The sequence below is a fragment of the Cibotium barometz genome, chromosome 10 (assembly GCF_041138505.1).
Source record: "Cibotium barometz isolate CiBa-2024 chromosome 10, ASM4113850v1, whole genome shotgun sequence".
In the NCBI taxonomy this organism is placed as follows: Eukaryota; Viridiplantae; Streptophyta; class Polypodiopsida; order Cyatheales; family Cibotiaceae; genus Cibotium; species Cibotium barometz.
In genome coordinates, this window is record NC_141055.1 from 57,219,286 (window position 1) to 57,237,821 (window position 18,536).

The 18,536-nt window shown below is 47.4% G+C and overlaps 2 protein-coding genes across 2 annotated transcripts in view; both read left to right on the top strand.

Moving 5' to 3' along the window:
- The window catches only part of LOC147635091 (putative plant SNARE 12), a 50,693-nt gene that overhangs the window by 28,536 nt on the left and 3,621 nt on the right, over window positions 1–18,536 (top strand). The window contains exons 3-7 of the mRNA XM_086804386.1: window positions 16,277–16,370; window positions 16,479–16,516; window positions 16,659–16,750; window positions 17,451–17,530; window positions 17,661–17,717. Of these exons, the coding sequence (XP_086660512.1) occupies window positions 16,277–16,370; window positions 16,479–16,516; window positions 16,659–16,750; window positions 17,451–17,530; window positions 17,661–17,717 (361 nt within the window). The remainder of the gene's footprint in view (window positions 1–16,276; window positions 16,371–16,478; window positions 16,517–16,658; window positions 16,751–17,450; window positions 17,531–17,660; window positions 17,718–18,536) is intronic.
- On the top strand, window positions 8,793–9,704 carry LOC147635092 (uncharacterized). Its single transcript, XM_086804387.1, has 3 exons — window positions 8,793–9,129; window positions 9,242–9,403; window positions 9,509–9,704. Exons 1-3 carry the CDS (start codon window positions 8,803–8,805, stop codon window positions 9,566–9,568), a joined length of 549 nt encoding a protein of 182 aa, XP_086660513.1. The 5' UTR covers window positions 8,793–8,802; the 3' UTR covers window positions 9,569–9,704.

Consider the following 18,536-nt stretch of genomic DNA (forward strand, 5'->3'; position numbering starts at 1 on the left):
CTTGCATCTCTGCGAAGGCCCGCCTTTTGCGGCGAGTAAGTCTCCTCATCTCTCTCCTCGACTCCTGCTCTGTGATGGCTCCCAAGGCTCTCTGTATGCGGAGTCGTGAGTATAGGGCTCTGCACTCGTCATCATACCATCTGTTCTGGGGCATAGTCCCAGGTCTCGCAGGCTCTCCTGAGTGTACACGATGTGGGAAGCTCTGTAATGCAGCCGTGTGTAGGAGTGATGCGAGCTGGGCTGTAATGGTATCCATAGATGCCAGGGGATCCATGAGTAGGAGCCCATCCTCTACTCTGCCAGTGTATATGTCTGCCATGTCATGTGTGAAGTAGATGGTAGTGTGTGGCGTCGGTATGTGGGGGGCTGGTGATACTGGTGATCCGGCTAGTGAAAATGCCAAGTATGTATGATCTGCCCCAATAGGACGAGGTGGAATGGAGAATGAGGTGACAAGCTGTGATGCCTCCAAAGACCCCATAATGTAGTCTACCACCGTGCCTCCGGTCCGTGTATGACCCCCATGTGGGAAGCATGTCAGTCCTCCTGATCCCGGCCACTGTAGCATCCCGTTATAAATAACGAGACGATGCCTGGTTCCCAACTCTAGTAAGTGGTCCCCATAATGTCCTCTGTCTGGTCCAGTGTCCTCTGATGCCCGACTAGCCCCTATCTCCTCTGGATCCACAGGGTGGAGGATCTCCATGTCATCATAGTCATACACCTCACACTGTCTGCTCTCTGTGTGGGCATTGAAGTCGCCCGTAAGAAATACTTCCCCTAGTGTAGAATAATGCATAATCTCCTCTGACAGACAAGTGTATGGCGAGGCTCCTATCTCCTCCTCCTGTGGCATGTCCTCTGTAATGACATAGGAGGATCCTGATGGAGAAAAGTAACATAGAGCTATGTATATAACCCTGTCCTGTGAGAGCTGTAAGCTGATCCACATGTATCTGGCCTCTGGATCCTGTGCTACCACTCTCAGTCTCCCCTGTAGCTCTCGTCTGAATAGGACTGCTACTCCCCCCGACCCTCTCGAGGTACCCTGGCGTGTGGTCCTCCTGTATGCTGACTCCCACTGGAATCCCTCTACTCGAGGTAGCCCTCTCTCTGGGCTCTGATGTGTCTCTGTCAGAAGTATGATGTCTCTCCCCTCCATAACATGCTCCAGTCGTCCAGGCTGCACCCATAGTGAACCATTACAGTTCCATACTGCTATGTGTATCTCTGTCAGTGGCCTGGTCTGTGTCCCATAGGCCCCAAACCGCTAATCCATGGGCCGGCCATCAATGATGACCCGACCATCTCGATAGAAGGCCTTCTTGCCTTCTCTCCTCGCGTGTAAGACTCGTGGCATGCAAGTTCTCCTATGCTCAAGCTGCATCCTCGTGAGATCATCATCCAAGAAAATAGGAGCTCCCTCTAAACCCCGTAGTATAACCCTCTTCCTCATGAAGGTGACCCTCTCCGTCTCTCCTGCAAACTGTAGGATGAGGGCTCGCTTGCGTGTTGAGTCTTTCCCGGCTCTCCATGCTTTGGTGAAGGGGAGAGGGTGCTCTTCCTTGTAGCCGAGCTTCATGCATAGAAGCTGTCCATCTTTCTCGGGAGTGGAGTCGGGTGTCTCGGCTATACCTGTGACTCGAATGTTGAGGCGGCGGGCATGCCTCATCTTCTCCTCCTCAATGGTGGTGTGAATGATTTGGTTTTCTTCCCTTTGAGTTTCCTCTCTCACTTCTTTACGGATGTTCTTCTTCACCACCTCGACCCATCCTGATTGCTTGGCTTCGAGCTTTCCTTCCATGTCCTTTGTGATCTCCTTGGAGATCTCTTCTTTGATGGCCGTGAGAGTGTTGTCATTGATCTCCCCTTCTTCCTTCTCAGCATTCTTGATGGCTACCATTTCCATTTTCAATGCACTCACCTCCTCCTTGAGTGCCGTGTTCTCTTGTTCGAGGTTCGTGACCCGTGCTTCGAGAGCTATGATGTGCTTGTGTAGTTTGTTTTCCACCTCATTGAGGTTGGAATCGGATGTCTTCTTGTTCTCCTTGATTAATGCCTTCATTGCCATCTCGAGGGCCTCGAGTTTCTCTTGGAGACTCGGGGCCATTCCTCCAAATCACTCTGCAGTCCTTCCCACAGGCAGGGAGGAGAGAGAGAGAGAGAGTTATGTTTCTGCCTTGGGGGCCTGAACAAGGGTGGGTGGGTGGGTGAGTGGGTGGGTGGGTGGGTGGGGAAACGGGGCCGACCAGTGCTGAAGTGAACAGAGAGAGGCGAAATGGCCAGGAGGCGTGAAAGGGGCCCGACCAGTGCTGAAGCGAACAGAGAGAGGCGAAACGGCGAAATGGGCAGGAGGCGGGAGCGACCAGTGCTGAAGTGAACAGAGAGAGGCGAAATGGCCAGGAGGCGTGAAAGGGGCGCGACCAGTGCTGAAGCGAACAGAGAGAGGAAACACAGGTGAGAGCCTGCTCTCAATATCATCACCAAAAGGAATACATGTCCTGAGCAAGAGGGGAGAACCTCGTAAGTGAGGGACTGTAGCTAGACAAGCTAGGCAAGCAATGAAATATGAGGGAGGCATGCCGGCTATATACACCTCTACATGAAGGCAGCTGACTGGTGATAAATATCTCCACGACTGGGAAAAATACCGAGGACCATAAATGGGGAATAAATATGGGTAAAATACATGTGAAGGGTGACCAGCCCCTCAGACTAACATGGTCAGCCCTAGAGGCTAAAATAGGACACCAAATAGGAAGCTAGCAAGTAGGGGATGATATCTAGCATCCTTTGCCTTCTTCTTTTTTGCTTGATCGGAAGAAGCTATATCTGATAAAATGGGTCTGGGGGAAGCTTCTCTCTGTTCTCCATAAGTTATAGATCGGGTGCCTCTGGGTTCTTCTCTAAGGAAACCCCTTTACCTCGTAGATAGGCCTTGGTGGCTTCCACACCTTCAGCTTCGGTAGTCTAATCTTTGATAAAATCTTCGAACATCTCAGCTTTTCTGTAGTCTTGTTCCTTTTTGGCTCTCCAAGCTAGGAACTCTTCATCTTGAAGATACCTTTTGAACTTTTGAAATTCTTGATATTCGGCTAATGTCATGACTGCGGTCTCATGAGAGATAGACTGGCGGCCTTGGATCTCTTCTGGATGTCCTGGGTAGTCTTCAAAGTTATTCCCTTCTTGAGGCCCTTGGTCTCCCTCAACTCTCGACGTGGCTATGTTACTGCAGAAAAGATTTCTTCAAGTGAAATCCTGCTTTGATACCATTGTAAGCCCAAGGGAGCGTGCAGTAACAGATGCAACCACGTGTACGAGAGAGAGAGAGAGAGAGAGAGAGAGAGAGAGAGAGAGAGAGAGATGGGAATAGGGGATTTACACGGTACACCACACTGAGCGGGGAACAGGCCCCGCCCCCTCTTTAGGAATTTATTTCAGGAACAATCTACGGGCTTTCCCAAGCCAGGACCAATACAACAAATGAATACAATATCAAACAAAGGTGTCGATGTCGAGATCGGGTTGAGGTCGTTGTCGAGGCACAAAATAGTTGATGTCGAGCTCACCACGAGGATGACCCACAAAAGGCTTACATCGGGCTAGTACCGATATCCAAAGAATCCAACTGATGTTCTCAAGTATCCACAAAAAGCTCTTTCTTCCCATTGAAACCGGCCTTTAGAAATCTTACGGGTGGTGAAACAAACACTCGCACATAATGTCATGACCCTGTGTTTTTCTCTGGACAAGATGCAGGTGTGCACGGGGACATGGTGGACAGTGTGAATGGCATCAGGTGGGAGTGAAGATGGGAGCCCATGTGTGGACAACCCCATGTGTGAAAGGGGGCAAAGAGATTTTAGCTTAAAAGGTTTAAAAACCTTTAAAATCATTTATAAAGCCTTTCATTAAAGAAAACGTGGCCCATATGCTATTTTGGGGCCACGTGTGAGCTTTTTGGTAAAAGGGGGGCTGGCAGACAAAAGAGGCGCCAATCTCTGGAGGAAGCGTGTGCTTTTCTGGGGAGAGGTGGATTGCATGCTGGCTGTGCACAGAAGGGCCTGTGCAGAACTGTACGATTGCTGCAGGTTAGCTGTGCAGGTACAATCCACGTGGCAGGTCAGGCTGCTGTCTGCAGGTACAGTCCACGTGGCAGGACAGGCTGCTGCAGGTGCAGATTCAGGCGATGCAGGTACAGGCGGCGCAGGTGAGGTTGCTGCAGATTGGAGGCGGCGCATGTGCAGGTACAGTCCACGTGGCAGATCTGTACGGCTGCTGCAGGTTGGCTGGTGGCTGGTACAGGTGGTAGTTGCAGGCCTGTACGGACAGCAGGAAGGTACTGCTGGCGGGCTGCGCTACAGGCAATATAGGCGCATCTGAGTGTCTATTTATGCATGCTGTTTGGAGACTGAAGGCTGGCTGCCGTGCTGCGCTACAAGACAGAGTCACAGGCCTCCTTTCTCTCTCTTCCTCTGCTGAAGAGTAGACAGGGGCTGGTTTCTCTTGACACAAAGGTGGACAGAGACTGGGTTTCCATGAACATAGACATCATGTCGATGGCGTTCAACCGATGGAACTTTCAGCTTCTCTTTGCTTTGGATTCGGGACTGTTTTGGGACAGTTTATGGGCTGTTTTTGCTTGGCTGCAAATTCAGAAATGTGCTTGGGTTTTTGGCTGCAAGTACAAGGTCATTTGGTAATGTTTCTTGGCATGGGAGTGATGCAAGCTCGCATGGCTGCGTGCTCATGGAGCAGATTGTTTTCTTCCTGCTAGAAAGGAACAGTGGGACCTACAGTTACGGGCATCCGTATGTTGCCAGATGTTTCATGAGGGAACAGGTAACTAGATGTAGGGAAACAGGACAGAAGTTTCATAGGGAAACAGGCCTAAGGGTTTCATGTGGAAACAGGCCGTAGGTTTCTCGAGGAAACATGTTTTTGGGTTTCTCCAGGAGATAGGTCACATGCAGGCAAAGGGTACAGGAATGAACACATGTTTGGTACAGCCTTGCTACTGATTGGACAGGGGACAGGGAATCCATGACAGAGATGGATAGTACCCTTGGAAGGTAGAGAGGGTTTGTACAGGTGTGTCCACTGTATGGTATGCTGTGCTGTAATACTCTTTTGAGGGACAGTTTGGGAGTTTGTGTTGTGATGCAGAAGCACTGGATGTGTCAGGGTGTGATGCTGTTCATAGTGTGAGAGGCTATGGATGGTTGTGGCAGCCTTGATCATGGGAGAAAGCTTCTGTATGCAGACTCAATGTGAGAGAGTCTTTCGATGTGAGCAGTGGCTGGACTTGTTTGTGGATGCCGAGTGGACAAGAAGCCAGATGCAGGTTCTTTGCAGGCTTCAGGAGTTCTACTGTGACGGCTGAGTACTCAGCCTTATATTGTAATCAAAGCTCTTATAATCAATTAAAGAAATACCGCAAGGGACGCCACTGCGATTTGGGGCCAATCGGTGTCCGTGTACTATTTTTAGGAGCACTCTAGCTCCCCCTGTTTGTTTTCCTTTTCTAGGTCCTCAATGGTGTTGAAGTGTTTTATGTGCAAATGTTTGTTTCACCGCCCGTCAAGGCCGGTTTACAAGGTTCCGTTTGCCGGGACACATCGTCGACTTTCTCAAGGAGGCGAGTCCGTGGTTGCTTTGGTCGGGACATTCGCTAACTTTCCTAAGGGGGCGAGCTCGTGGTTGTCTCATGAGAGTCACATTAAAAGCTTCAACATGAGGAAAGTGAAAAGGAAGTGCAGGACACAGTACAGGATTTTGTGTCTTTGCCTATATGAGGTGAAGAGCAAGAGCTGAAGATGAAGTTCAGGAGAAAAGACACCAAGGACAAGAAGTAGTCGGCCAGGAACAAGAAGCAGTTGAAGTGTTATGGTGCAGGAGATGCGTTGAAGGCTATGGCTTTCGACAGTTTGTCACCGGTGGTATCTTCATAGAGGCTTCATGGGTTCGGAAGACAGTTTCTTTCTATGTTCAGCAGTGGTGATCTACTATGCCTCATCGCGAGGACTTGTGCTTATCACTTGGGTGGAGTGCAAGCAGGTTTTGGGTGCCTGAGGATGTATCAGATGAGGCTCAGATGGAAGTGGAGGAGCTTGACGAGGTTCTTATTCCTGAGCATATACTGGCACATAAGGAAAGAAAGGTACAGGGTAAGGTTTCCCGTCGCTATCCTGTGAAGTTCAAGAGCTGTTCACTGATGGATACGAAGTGGATGGAGGAGGTTCACTGATGGATGCGAAGTGGATGGAGGAGGGTGACTTAGCAGATTCACCTCAAGAGTTGCAGCTTTATCTTGATGCCTATGAGTTGGAGTCGACTCTTGTTACGGCTCATTCAGGTTCAGCAGAGCATAGGTCTGGAGCATTGCCTGATGCTCAAGAGGGGGGTAGCACCTCCGCTCCCTTGTTGTTACAGACAGGCTTATTTGTTATCTAGGAGTCGCTTGGTGACATCTTTGTATTCACCCGAAGGTACTGAGGCTGACAGTACATCTGCTTATGGGACTTCTATGATATTGTGTACTAGTCACATGAGATGGTAAAGTTGGCAGTCGCGCGCACCTTGAACTATAACTGCAACTATGGATAACTCTATGGAGGGCATAAGTCTTGCGAGCAGTCCTAGAGTTGGTTTGGTTCATGGAAATATGGATCAAACTTTGTTTGTGCATGTATGCATACTCTTTTTGAGGTAGAGGTATTTTTGTATTCTGGTGCCATTGGATCCTGGTACCATTGAGAATACATTGGGAAATACTCTGCATTGTGTCATGTGCTGCATGTATGTTGGTATGATACATCAAGTGCTTTATTATGTTCATGGGTGTGACTCCTGCGGGATGGCCATGAAACATATGTGGGAAAGTACTTAGTGGATGTAGTGTTTGGATGCATTGAGTGCTTTCATATGCTCATGTTGTATCATCAGTCGTGGGTCCTGCGGGATGCCCATGGGCGTAAGGCTTGCGAGTAGCCCTTAGACTGTTACTTTGGAGTAGGTAGAGCATCTTGAAGAGCATATTGTTTGCGAATGCATATGTGTGTCATGCATATGTGTGTCATATGTAGAATGATGCATGGTTTTGTTTTTGGTTAACACAGTTAACGTGTTTCCATTTGGTTTTAGACTTTTGCTGTAGGTTCTGAAGGAACAAGCAAGAGGACACTGTGGCTCATTGTGCAGGATGATTGTTTTTATCACCCAGATGCATTGGAGGGCCATTGTTTTTGCCGTATGGGGTGTCTTTGCTCATGAGATGCTTTACTGTGCCATTGAGTGCAATCGAGGACGCTTGCCATTTTTCAAGAGGGGGGTATGTCATGACCCTGTGTTTTTCTCTGGACAAGATGCAGGTGTGCACGGGGACATGGTGGACAGTGTGAATGGCATCAGGTGGGAGTGAAGATGGGAGCCCATGTGTGGACAACCCCATGTGTGAAAGGGGGCAAAGAGATTTTAGCTTAAAAGGTTTAAAAACCTTTAAAATCATTTATAAAGCCTTTCATTAAAGAAAACGTGGCCCATATGCTATTTTGGGGCCACGTGTGAGCTTTTTGGTAAAAGGGGGGCTGGCAGACAAAAGAGGCGCCAATCTCTGGAGGAAGCGTGTGCTTTTCTGGGGAGAGGTGGACTGCATGCTGGCTGCGCACAGAAGGGCCTGTGCAGAACTGTACGATTGCTGCAGGTTGGCTGCGCAGGTACAGTACACGTGGCAGGTCAGGCTGCTGTCTGCAGGTACAGTCCACGTGGCAGGACAGGCTGCTGCAGGTGCAGATTCAGGCGATGCAGGTACAGGCGGCGCAGGTGAGGTTGCTGCAGATTGGAGGCGGCGCAGGTGAGGTTGCTGCAGATTGGAGGCGGCGCATGTGCAGGTACAATCCACGTGGCAGATCTGTACGGCGTCTGTAGGTTGGCTGGTGGCTGGTACAGGTGGTAGTTGCAGGCCTGTACGGACAGCAGGAAGGTATTGCTGGCGGGCTGCGCTACAGGCAATATAGGCGCATCTGAGTGTCTATTTATGCATGCTGTTTGGAGACTGAAGGCTGGCTGCTGTGCTGCGCTACAAGACAGAGTCACAGGCCTCCTTTCTCTCTCTTCCTCTGCTGAATAGTAGACAGGGGCTGGTTTCTCTTGACACAAAGGTGGACAGAGACTGGGTTTCCATGAACATAGACATCATGTCGATGGCGTTCAACTGATGGAACTTTCAGCTTCTCTTTGCTTTGGATTCGGGACTGTTTTGGGACAGTTTATGGGCTGTTTTTGCTTGGCTGCAAATTCAGAAATGTGCTTGGGTTTTTGGCTGCAAGTACAAGGTCATTTGGTAATGTTTCTTGGCATGGGAGTGATGCAAGCTCGCATGGCTGCGTGCTCATGGAGCAGATTGTTTTCTTCCTGCTAGAAAGGAACAGTGGGACCTACAGTTATGGGCATCCGTATGTTGCCAGATGTTTCATGAGGGAACAGGTAACTAGATGTAGGGAAACAGGACAGAAGTTTCATAGGGAAACAGGCCTAAGGGTTTCATGTGGAAACATGCCGTAGGTTTCTCGAGGAAACATGTTTTTGGGTTTCTCCAGGAGATAGGTCACATGCAGGCAAAGGGTACAGGAATGAACACATGTTTGGTACAGCCTTGCTACTGATTGGACAGGGGACAGGGAATCCATGACAGAGATGGATAGTACCCTTGGAAGGTAGAGAGGGTTTGTACAGGTGTGTCCACTGTATGGTATGCTGTGCTGTGATACTCTTTTGAGGGACAGTTTGGGAGTTTGTGTTGTGATGCAGAAGCACTGGATGTGTCAGGGTGTGATGCTGTTCATAGTGAGAGAGGCTATGGATGGTTGTGGCAGCCTTGATCATGGGAGAAAGCTTCTGTATGCAGACTCAATGAAGCAGTCAGAGTATGTGGGAAGGATGTTCTCAGAGGAGGAGCAACTTCAGATTGATAGAGAGTTCACCACTTACATGAGTGGTATTGGTGCTTCATTTGCGAGACCTGTGTCATTGAGGAAGGAAGCCATGAAATTCCCTTTGACATGGTGGCACTCTTATGGAAGGGTTGGTCTTCCAAACCTTTTACGAGTTGCTCTTCGTGTTCTATCTCAGGTAACTTGTAATTAATTATTAATCTCTAAAGTATACTCTTCGGAAATGAAGATTGATGTTTTAGCATTGAAAGATTTACAAATTTGCTCGCATTGCACTCATTTTTGCACAGGATTGCTCAGCTGGAGCATGTGAGCGGAACTGGAGCTCATACTCCCTTATACACACTAAGATTCGGAATCGCCTTAGTACTTCTCAATTAGAGAAGTTGGTGTACTGCAGAGCTAACATGAGGCTCGTGCGAAGCTACCATGCTTTGGGGTCACCGAAGCAGGTATAAATTGAAATTTGGACTCAAGAAGAACTTAGAAGTAGAAAATTTTTTCTAGTTCAATGGACGTCCATTGTCCAATATGCAATTTGTGGCATGTTTAAACAGGTTGATCCAACACTACTCAAAATGGTAGATGAACCCGGAGCTTGTGGATCGGCAGATTAGAGATGAGCAAGAGGAGATTTTGAGAGCTTTACATAGAGAGCTTGAGAGCGTGGATCGTTGTGTGACCCGCTCACGTGCACGATCTCTCAGCATTCCTCTACGCCCGGCAGCTCCAGATCCAGGCTCTACGAGACGAGAGAGCATTCGCAGGGGAAAGCTTCCAGTTCGTCGCACCCAGCAGAGGCGTGCAAATGAGGCTGTCGAACTCATTCACACTTAGATTCCCGAGGCACATGACGAGGATGCACTGGAGCTTGTTGCTGCTGAGCCAGAGTTCGATGAAGAGGGCAATGGTATCAATGATGGAGGCATGCTCTCTTCAGAAGACTCATCATCTTCATCTAATGATGAGATTTGAAACTCTTGCGTCTAGACTCTAGAGTCTAGACAACTGTAGTGTTTCATTGTTTTGCTTTTTGCACTTGTGGACCAGGACATGTGCTGGCAGCTGTAGACATGATATTTGTACTCTCTTTTATCATCTATGACTTTCATGGTTCTTGCTTATATCACTATGACTGTTAACATGAGGTATTGTGTAATGGGCTTGGTAACTGATAATTGATTTAAACTTTAAGTAATGAGGTTCAATCTCTTTATTTTTAGTATTTTGGTTGCTATGTCTACAAAATATTCAGGGTTCTAGGACTGTTTACAAATGGTACGTACTGTTTACGTACCTTAAAATTTGTTCCGTACAGAAGTACATTCCGTACGAACTGATAGCGTACCGTACACCACGTACCTTACCACCTTGTAACACCCCCTCTCAGCTCCTGGATGTGGAACCAACCCGAGTGAGCTGGAGTGCCGCCGGCGAGGTAGAGACTTCGTGAAGAGGTCCGCCGCATTGTCCTCCGTCGAACAAGAAAGAAGCAAGATGTCACCAGCCAAAATCTCTTCACGAACAAAGTGATATTGTATCTCTATGTGCTTGGTCCGGGCATGGAAGACCGTGTTCCGAGCAATAGCAATACAGCTCTGGTTATCGCACTTGATGACCGTGGGCTCCTTCTGTGGATACCCAATCTTGCCAAGCAACCTTCGCAGCCACACAACCTCGCAAGCAGCACCACAAGCAGCTTGGTACTCTGCCTCTGTCGACGACAAGGCAATAGTTGGCTGCCTCTTGCTGCCCCATGAAACAGCTCCTAAGCCGAGGGAAAAACTGTAGTCAGATGTAGATCTCCTCGTGTGTGGATCTCCTCCCTAATTTGAGTCACTCCAACCTTGGAGTTGAGCCTGTCCCTTCGTTTCACCTCTAGTGGTGTAGAAGAGTCCAAGATCCTTCGTACCCTGCAGATATTGCAAGATCCGCAATCTTGCGTCCCAATGAGACTTCAACGGCGTCTACATAAATGAGCTCAATAGTCCCACAGGAAAGCTCAAGTCCAATCCGGTGTTTAGCAACCAGATCAATGAACCAACTAGCTTCCGGTATAGAGAGGCATCAACCGGCTCACAAGGATCATTCACTGTAAGCTTCGTGTTCGGGTCCATCGGCAGCGTGATAGGCTAGCAGTTCTCCATCCCAAAGGCCTCAAGCAACTCATGGACTTACCGCTATTGAGAGAGAAAGAACCTCCTCAAGGTTTGCCAGATCTCCAATCCCAAGAAGAAGTGGAGTAAGCCTAAATCGGTCATCTCAAACTCCTTTGACAAGGCAACCTTCGTCACTGCAATGTGCTCCATATGACCGCCGGTGAGAATGAGGTCATCCACATAAAGGATGATTAATGTGACCATACCGCGTTCCCGAAAGAGATATAGGTTGGGATCTGCAACCGATCTCTAAAATCCAATCCGTAGAAAGAAGGAATCAATCTTCTGATTCCAAGCCTTGGGAGCCTGCTTAAGACCATACAAGGCCTTCCGCAATCTGTACACCGTCCCCTTTGATCCTAGAACCTCAAAGCTTGGAGGTTGCTCAACATACCCCTCCTCTTGTAGGTCACCATTAAGAAATGCAGATTTAACATCCATCTGAAATACGAGCCACCGTTGAGAAGAAGCAAGGGCAAGAACGGTCCGAATCGTGGTCATCCTCGCTGTCGGTGCAAAGGTATCCTCATAGTCGATGCTAGGCCGCTGAGCATAACCCTTAGCCACAAGTCTGGCTTTGCGTTTGTCCATCGACCCATCTGACGTGTACTTGGTCTTAAAGACCCACTTGACACCAATGACAGACCGTTTCGATGGCCTCAGAACCAACTTCGAAGTGTTATTCTTCTCAATGGCATCCAGTTCCACCTCCATGGCTTTCCTCCAAGTATCCTGTGCAAGGGCTTCCTTGACAGAAGTGGGCTCTTTGTCCCACATGATACGAGCCATCAAAGCATAGTTTACTTGTAAAAGCTCCGCTGAATGACTTTTATCATAAACTCTATGCAATCTTCGAGGTCCGTCCTCTGTGGTCCATTCAGAGGAAAGCTCCATAACACTTGACTCCCAAAGGGTGTCTACCAACCACTTGGGTACTCGAACAGAACGCGGAGCCTCGTGCTGCTGCGGGGGCTCATCTCCAGCTGCGGTATCACTTGGATGCCACGTAGACATATCTGTACTGAAGGTGCAGGACCTGGGGTGGAAAAGAGGTCTCATGTGAGCCCAATACGGGACGAGATAGCCAGGGTTCCACTCCAGTCATCCGAGGTCAGGTGTGCATTGTCTTGCACATGCGTCCAAGGTCAGGTGTGCGTCTGTGACCAAATGTCAGACGACTGTGTAGAAGTAGGATTTGTAGGTAGGGATGGGGCCAGCCCATACGGCTGCCCCAAGAACAGTTATATGGGCACGGGGAAGGCTATGGGCCATCCCAAGGGGCCAGGCAAGCCCCAGGACTTGCCCACCAGCCCAAGGAAGGACTGGGCAGGCTGTTGGCCAGCCTAAGGGGCCTGGCCAGGCAGCCGACAAGGCCTTTAAGCCAGCCCAGCCAGGCGGCCATGCCAAAGGGCTGCCCAGCAGCCAGTCGGCCAGTGCCCAGGCGCTGTCCAGCAGCCTGCGCAGGCCTGGACAGCAGCCCTCGAGTGGCCAGACAGCCCTAGTGTGAACACGTATAAAAAAACCAGCATTTAATGCTGAATAAACAGGTTGTGGAGAAGAAAATAGCCAGCCGACTGGATACAGTAGGGTGTATAAATACCCAAGACTTAATTCGGTTCATTTATCTCATATTTCACCAAGTGCTGAAGCCAATCAAAGGGCCAGGACAGCCAAGGAGAAGCTAACGCAAAGGGGTGAAGGATTGAAGGTCAAGGACATAGGATTCTCCTCAGCCAAGAAGGTTTAGGTTCAGTCTTTTATTTCAGTTTTTGCATCATTCTAATAAAAGCAAATACACCATCTGTGGTGGGGACCCTACAGAGGGTATTCGGGACCCAATACTGTGTCCTCTCCCCCGAAGTTTCCGCATGTTACAGTGGTAACAGAGCCTACTTCAAGTGTAAAGATTCAGCAAGAAACTTGAAATTTTTTTCTGCTCGTGTGGTTGGTTTTTTTGGATTATGAAGCAAAGGTTGAAAGAGGTGGGCAAGGATGCTCAAAGTTGTCTATGCACGATGTGTTCCACGTGAGTTGGTTAAAACCATATGCAGGTCTGATCCCTTCAACAGTTAAAGACGAGGCGGAACCAGATATCATTGACAAAGCTGAAGTTATGGTTTCCAAACAGAGAGATTTGCACGGCTTCAAGCATGGCTCAGGCCGAAGGCAAAGACAGTTCCTCACAAAGTTTTAGGACCGAGGGACCCACGAAGCGGTATGGCTTGACAAAGAGTTTTTTGACGACTATCCGGTGTTATTGAAGGATTATTTGGAGGCTATACAGCTTCCGTCAAGTTAAGCAGAAGGGGATGTCACGTGCATCCCGCACTTGGATGCCACGTAGACATATCTGTACCGAAGGTGCAGGACCTGGGGTGGAAAACCGGTCCCATGTGAGCCCAGTCCGGGATGAGTCAGCCAGGGTTCCACTCCAGTCGTCGGAGGTCAGGTGTGTATTGTCCTGCACATGAAACAGTGCCAATCCGCGTTGTGAGTCTCCCTCTGGAATGATCAGTTGCTATGTATGTTTGGTCTGTGACCAAATGTCAGACGATTGTGTAGAAGTAGGATTCGTAGGTAGGAATGGGGCCAGCCCATAGGGCTGCCCCAAGAACAATTATATGGGCACGGGGAAGGCTATGGGCCACCCCAAGGGGCCAGGCAGGCCCCCGGACTTGCCCACCAGCCCAAGGAAGGGCTGGGCAGGCTGTCGGCCAGCCTAAGGGGCCTGGCCAGGCAGCTGACAAGGCCTTTGGGCCAGCCCAGCCAGGCGGCCAGGCCAAAGAGTTGCCTAGCAGCCAGTCGGCCAGTGCACAGGGGCTGCCCAGCAGCCTGCGCAGGCCTGGACAGTAGCCCTCCAGTGGCCAGCAGACAGCCTTAGTGTGAACATGTATAAATAAACCAGCATTTAATGCTGAATAAACATGTCGTGGAGAAGAAAATAGCCAGCCGACTGGATATAGTAGGGGGTATAAATACCCAAGACTTAAATTGGTTCATTTATCTCATATTTCACCAAGTGCTGATACCAATCAAAGGGCCAGGACAGCCAAGGAGAAGCTAACGCAAAGGGGTGAAGGATTGAAGGTCAAGGGCAGAGGGTTCTCCACAGCCAAGAAGGTTCAGGTTTAGTCTTTTATTTCAGTATTTGCATCATTCTAATAAAAGCAAATACACCATCCGCGGTGGGGGCCCCACAGAGGGTATTCGGGACCCAATACTATGTCCTCTTCTCCCTCTCTCTCTCTCTCTCTCAAGAACAGATCGGCAGAGCTGAATAAAGTTAAAGAAGCAAGAAAGAATGGCAAATGGGCAATATACAGAGGAGGACAAGCAATCATTAAAGAATTCCGTACCCCACCCCCCTCAAGAGCAAATCCATCCATGGATGAAATATAGCTATTTTTATTTTGAACCTCAATTTCGAACTAGATGCAATAGAACCCATTGTAATTTAAACTCTTAAGAGTCTTAAGAGTTCATTTTGAGTTATTTTTTTCCAATTTTATGCCTCTTTGGCATCGATACCCAGAGTGGAATGTAAATGGATGTACCTGATCTGTCCCATAGGTCGGATTCGGCCTCCCGTGGACGTTAATATAACTCTCTCTCTCTCTCTCTCTCTCTCTCTCTCTCTCTCTCTCTCTCTCTATTTTTTCTGCACTTCTACATTCAGTTTTGTGCGTTAATTTCGTTGCGACAAGTGTGCTGATTTTCTGAGCATTGAAGTTACCGATTTCCCCCGAAGCTTCTGCATGTTACAGTGGTATCAGAGCCTACTTCAAGTGTAAAGATTCAGCAAGAAACCATAAATGTTTTTCCGCTCGTGTGGTTGGTGTGAAGATACAGGACTGATCGGAGCTTTTGGGCTATTGTTCTCAACCAGTTGAGCTTCTCTGGTGGACTAGAGGCTTAGGTGAAGATTCTCAGAGTTCGAGAGTATTCTGGTGGAGCCAAAAGGTTGTCTTTCTTGGTTAGTCGAGGTGCAAAAGCACCCGTCTTGTAACGTGTCTTATCGAATAGATTCATTCCTAAAGGGGGCCGGCTGTTCCGGCTCAGTGTGATGCAATGTTTATTATTGTTTCTTTCACTTTTGTTGTTCTAGTTCAATCTATGTGTGTTGGGTGGACATAAGAGTGTTCATGTTTAGAGCTTGGATTCTCTCTCTTTGTTCGGGTTTGGTTTCAATTTATCTGATATTTTTGGGTATTTTCTCTCCTTTTATTAGGTGTTTTTCCTAGTCATGGACTTTGTCCTTGGTTGTGGGCTTTTATGCTAAATACATCATAGTTATGGGAAATGGAAACGGAAACGAAATGAAAAGACAACTTTTAGGGGGTGGGGGGAAACACCACATACGCAAGGGGATGCAAAATAAGGAGAGAGAGAGGGGGGGGGGAGAGAGAGAGAGAGAGAGAGAGAAGAAGAAGAGGGAGAGCAGAAATACATGAAGATGCAAGAAAAAAGGAGAGTATGTGACTTGAAACTAGGAAAAGGAGATCGGCGAGAAGATAGAACAAAAGAGCAACTCATATCACCTTGAAATTTGGGTTTTGCAAGGGAAACAATAGGTGTCGTTGGGGAAATGGCCGAAACAGCGCAGGGGAAACATGAAACAGCTGAAACATGCCGTTTGGGAAATGGAAATGGCGAAATGGTTGAAACGCGTTTCGGATCTTTGGACCCCTTCAAATGGCTGAAATGGCCCAAAAACCCGGAAATTTGGGAGTTTCCCACAACTATGAAATACATATGTTTCATGACCATGTAGCTATACATGTGCATGTTTACATCTTATTATCATAGGTATAGGTAACCATGTCAAGGGTTAAAGCACAAGTATTTGGGGTACTCACAGACCCATGGCAGCAACACATAAACATGAGTACTTGTAAACCTTTGGCTGCAGTCATATACAATACCCAAACCTTTGCCTAAAGCTCTGTGACGGCCCATAAAGACATGAGTGAATGTACTCATGCACTTCTTGATACTGGTTTTCATCTTCACATTCATGGTTACATAGTTCCATGACCGACAATCAGCCTACATACAACCGATAGACTTGGCATGGATTCATCTCTTGTACATCTCATAGGAGTGTCTAGATTGCTTGATGCTAAATGGGTGCTTCCGTCTCTTTTAAAAGACATATCTCATACATAGGCTCATAAAAGATTTTGACCGAGAGATCAAAGAAGAAGAGTCGAACTATACTCCAGCTGTCAACAAGCAACTCAATGAAAGGAAGCAATCTTTGGTAAGTGTGGCATAGTTAGTTCTTTTCCTGTATTGGCTGCATTTTGATTCCGTCTTACTTTTTTGTTTGCATTGTAGTTGCCTAATTAGTTTTCTCTTATTTTGGCAGATAAAAGAACTCAACTCTTATGTGGCGTTACGAAAGACGTAAGTAGAAGCCTAGCTTACTCCGTTTTAACAAAATTTGACGTAGATTTTTGTTGTTAAGCACATACATGCAGCTAGTTGGAAGTGTGGTTACTGTTACTATTGAAAAGGTGGCGCATGAGGCTTTTTTGTTATGCACCAGGTATACGAGTGCCATTGGCAACAAGAAAGCAGACCTTTTGGATGGAGGAGGGGGAGAACCTCTGGTTGATGAAAACGTGAGGATGGCCTCAAGTAAGGTTTTCTACCTCTTGCTCTTCACGTTTTGTAGGTACATGGCTAGACATGTTTTTTTAAAGAAGAGATTTGAGATATGGTGTGACGTGCATAATGTAGATGAAATATGCATACTCATTTGACATCAATGATAAGGAGCATGCTATATGATCATAGATTCTTATAGATCCTTCAAACTCTCCCAACAAGGAGCCGGCACGCTTCAAGATTCCTTTCTGCTTAAGTTATCCAAGGCTTCCATCAACACAGATTGGAGTGAGATGAACAAAGTGCGGGTCACAGATTTATACTGCGAAGCTATGCATGAAGAAGTCCCTATTCGCAAGGTTTGAGAGGGTGTAGCTTCTTGTGGCCTTTCAGTTGACGTTAACTAGAGGTGTCCACTTTTCATCTAACTTTTGCAAGTGTGGGCTCAACTATCAGCTCCAGTAGGCCAATTTAGAGAAATCAAAGACTAAGAGATACTTAGAACTTACTTATGCTGACCGAAAACGATTATGGGTATATGGATTTGGAGGAAGCAGGGGATATTGTAGAAATGGGGGCCAGGTTTGAGCATAGGCCTACTCATTTTTTTCTCTGTATGGATCACTGTACTCTGCGACATCGTAATACAAGTTTTTGTCTGCTTATTAAAGCTCATATTAGCATGCTAATCATCACTCTTACTAAGTATGATTTGATTGTATGCTTGCAGCAATGACAAACCAAGAGCTCATTGACACTGGGAAAAAAACCATTGACGAAACTGACCAGGCAATTGAAAGATCAAAGAAGGTATACCTTTTGTTGACATAAAGAGTGGAAGAATTTTTTTTTCTTCATGGTTGGAACTTGTCTATTTTTGACACTTAACTCATAAAGCTTGTCAGATGTGTAACACCATTTTCCCGATCTGTCTTCACAGGTTGTCGAAGATACAATCAATATAGGTGCACAGACAGCCCAGACACTGAAGTCACAGGTACAGTATTGGTTACATAAGCTTTCTTTTGATGAATTTCGACATTGAGAATCTATAGCTTGGGCTTGGTCCTGTGAAAATACTTTCGAATCCAGGCAGGCTCTGTGCATAAGCTGCTCCACAGCTGCTGATGTGCATGGCTTGTGTGCTACCAAACTTACCTTGCCTCACACTTGGTGCCTGGCCATGGTGTTGCACTTCCTAGAGCTGTTCACTTGCCGTTAGATCATTGACCTGATATCTGTTTGATATCGAAACTGTACTTTTCCTGCCTGTGAGTCTTGGTGAAGAGATCTGCACATTTTGTGTTGTACTGTGAATTGTGGCATACACACAAAATGGTGGTCACTGTGAGAAGAATCTCAGGGTAGTAGGGCCTCTCAAGGGTGAGCTGATCATAATAGTAGTTGCATGAATTCTGCCTTTTGGAGGGGCATTTAAGGTAGTGGGACAGCAGGGTTGGGTGATTAGGTGTGGACGCAGGGCTGGACAATCATGATCAGTATGTGAACAGCCACAGAAATGTGGACATGAATGATTTTTTTAAATGTCAACTTGGTCCAGAAGCAGCCAGCATTTGTGTGGAAGCAAGTGTAACATAGGAGTAATGAGTCTGGTCTTAGTAACACTAGATATGTTGAAGATTGTGGGTCTCTGGGGATCTGGGATGTGTCGGGAGGGGCTTGATGTAGTATGCATAGTAACAAAAAAACCTGTTTCTAGCTTTCGAAACCTCGAAACTTCGAAATGGTTTTTAAAAACCTCGAAACCTCTCCGAGTACGGCAGTTTTGCCCAAATTTCAAGTTTAGTTTTTTTTT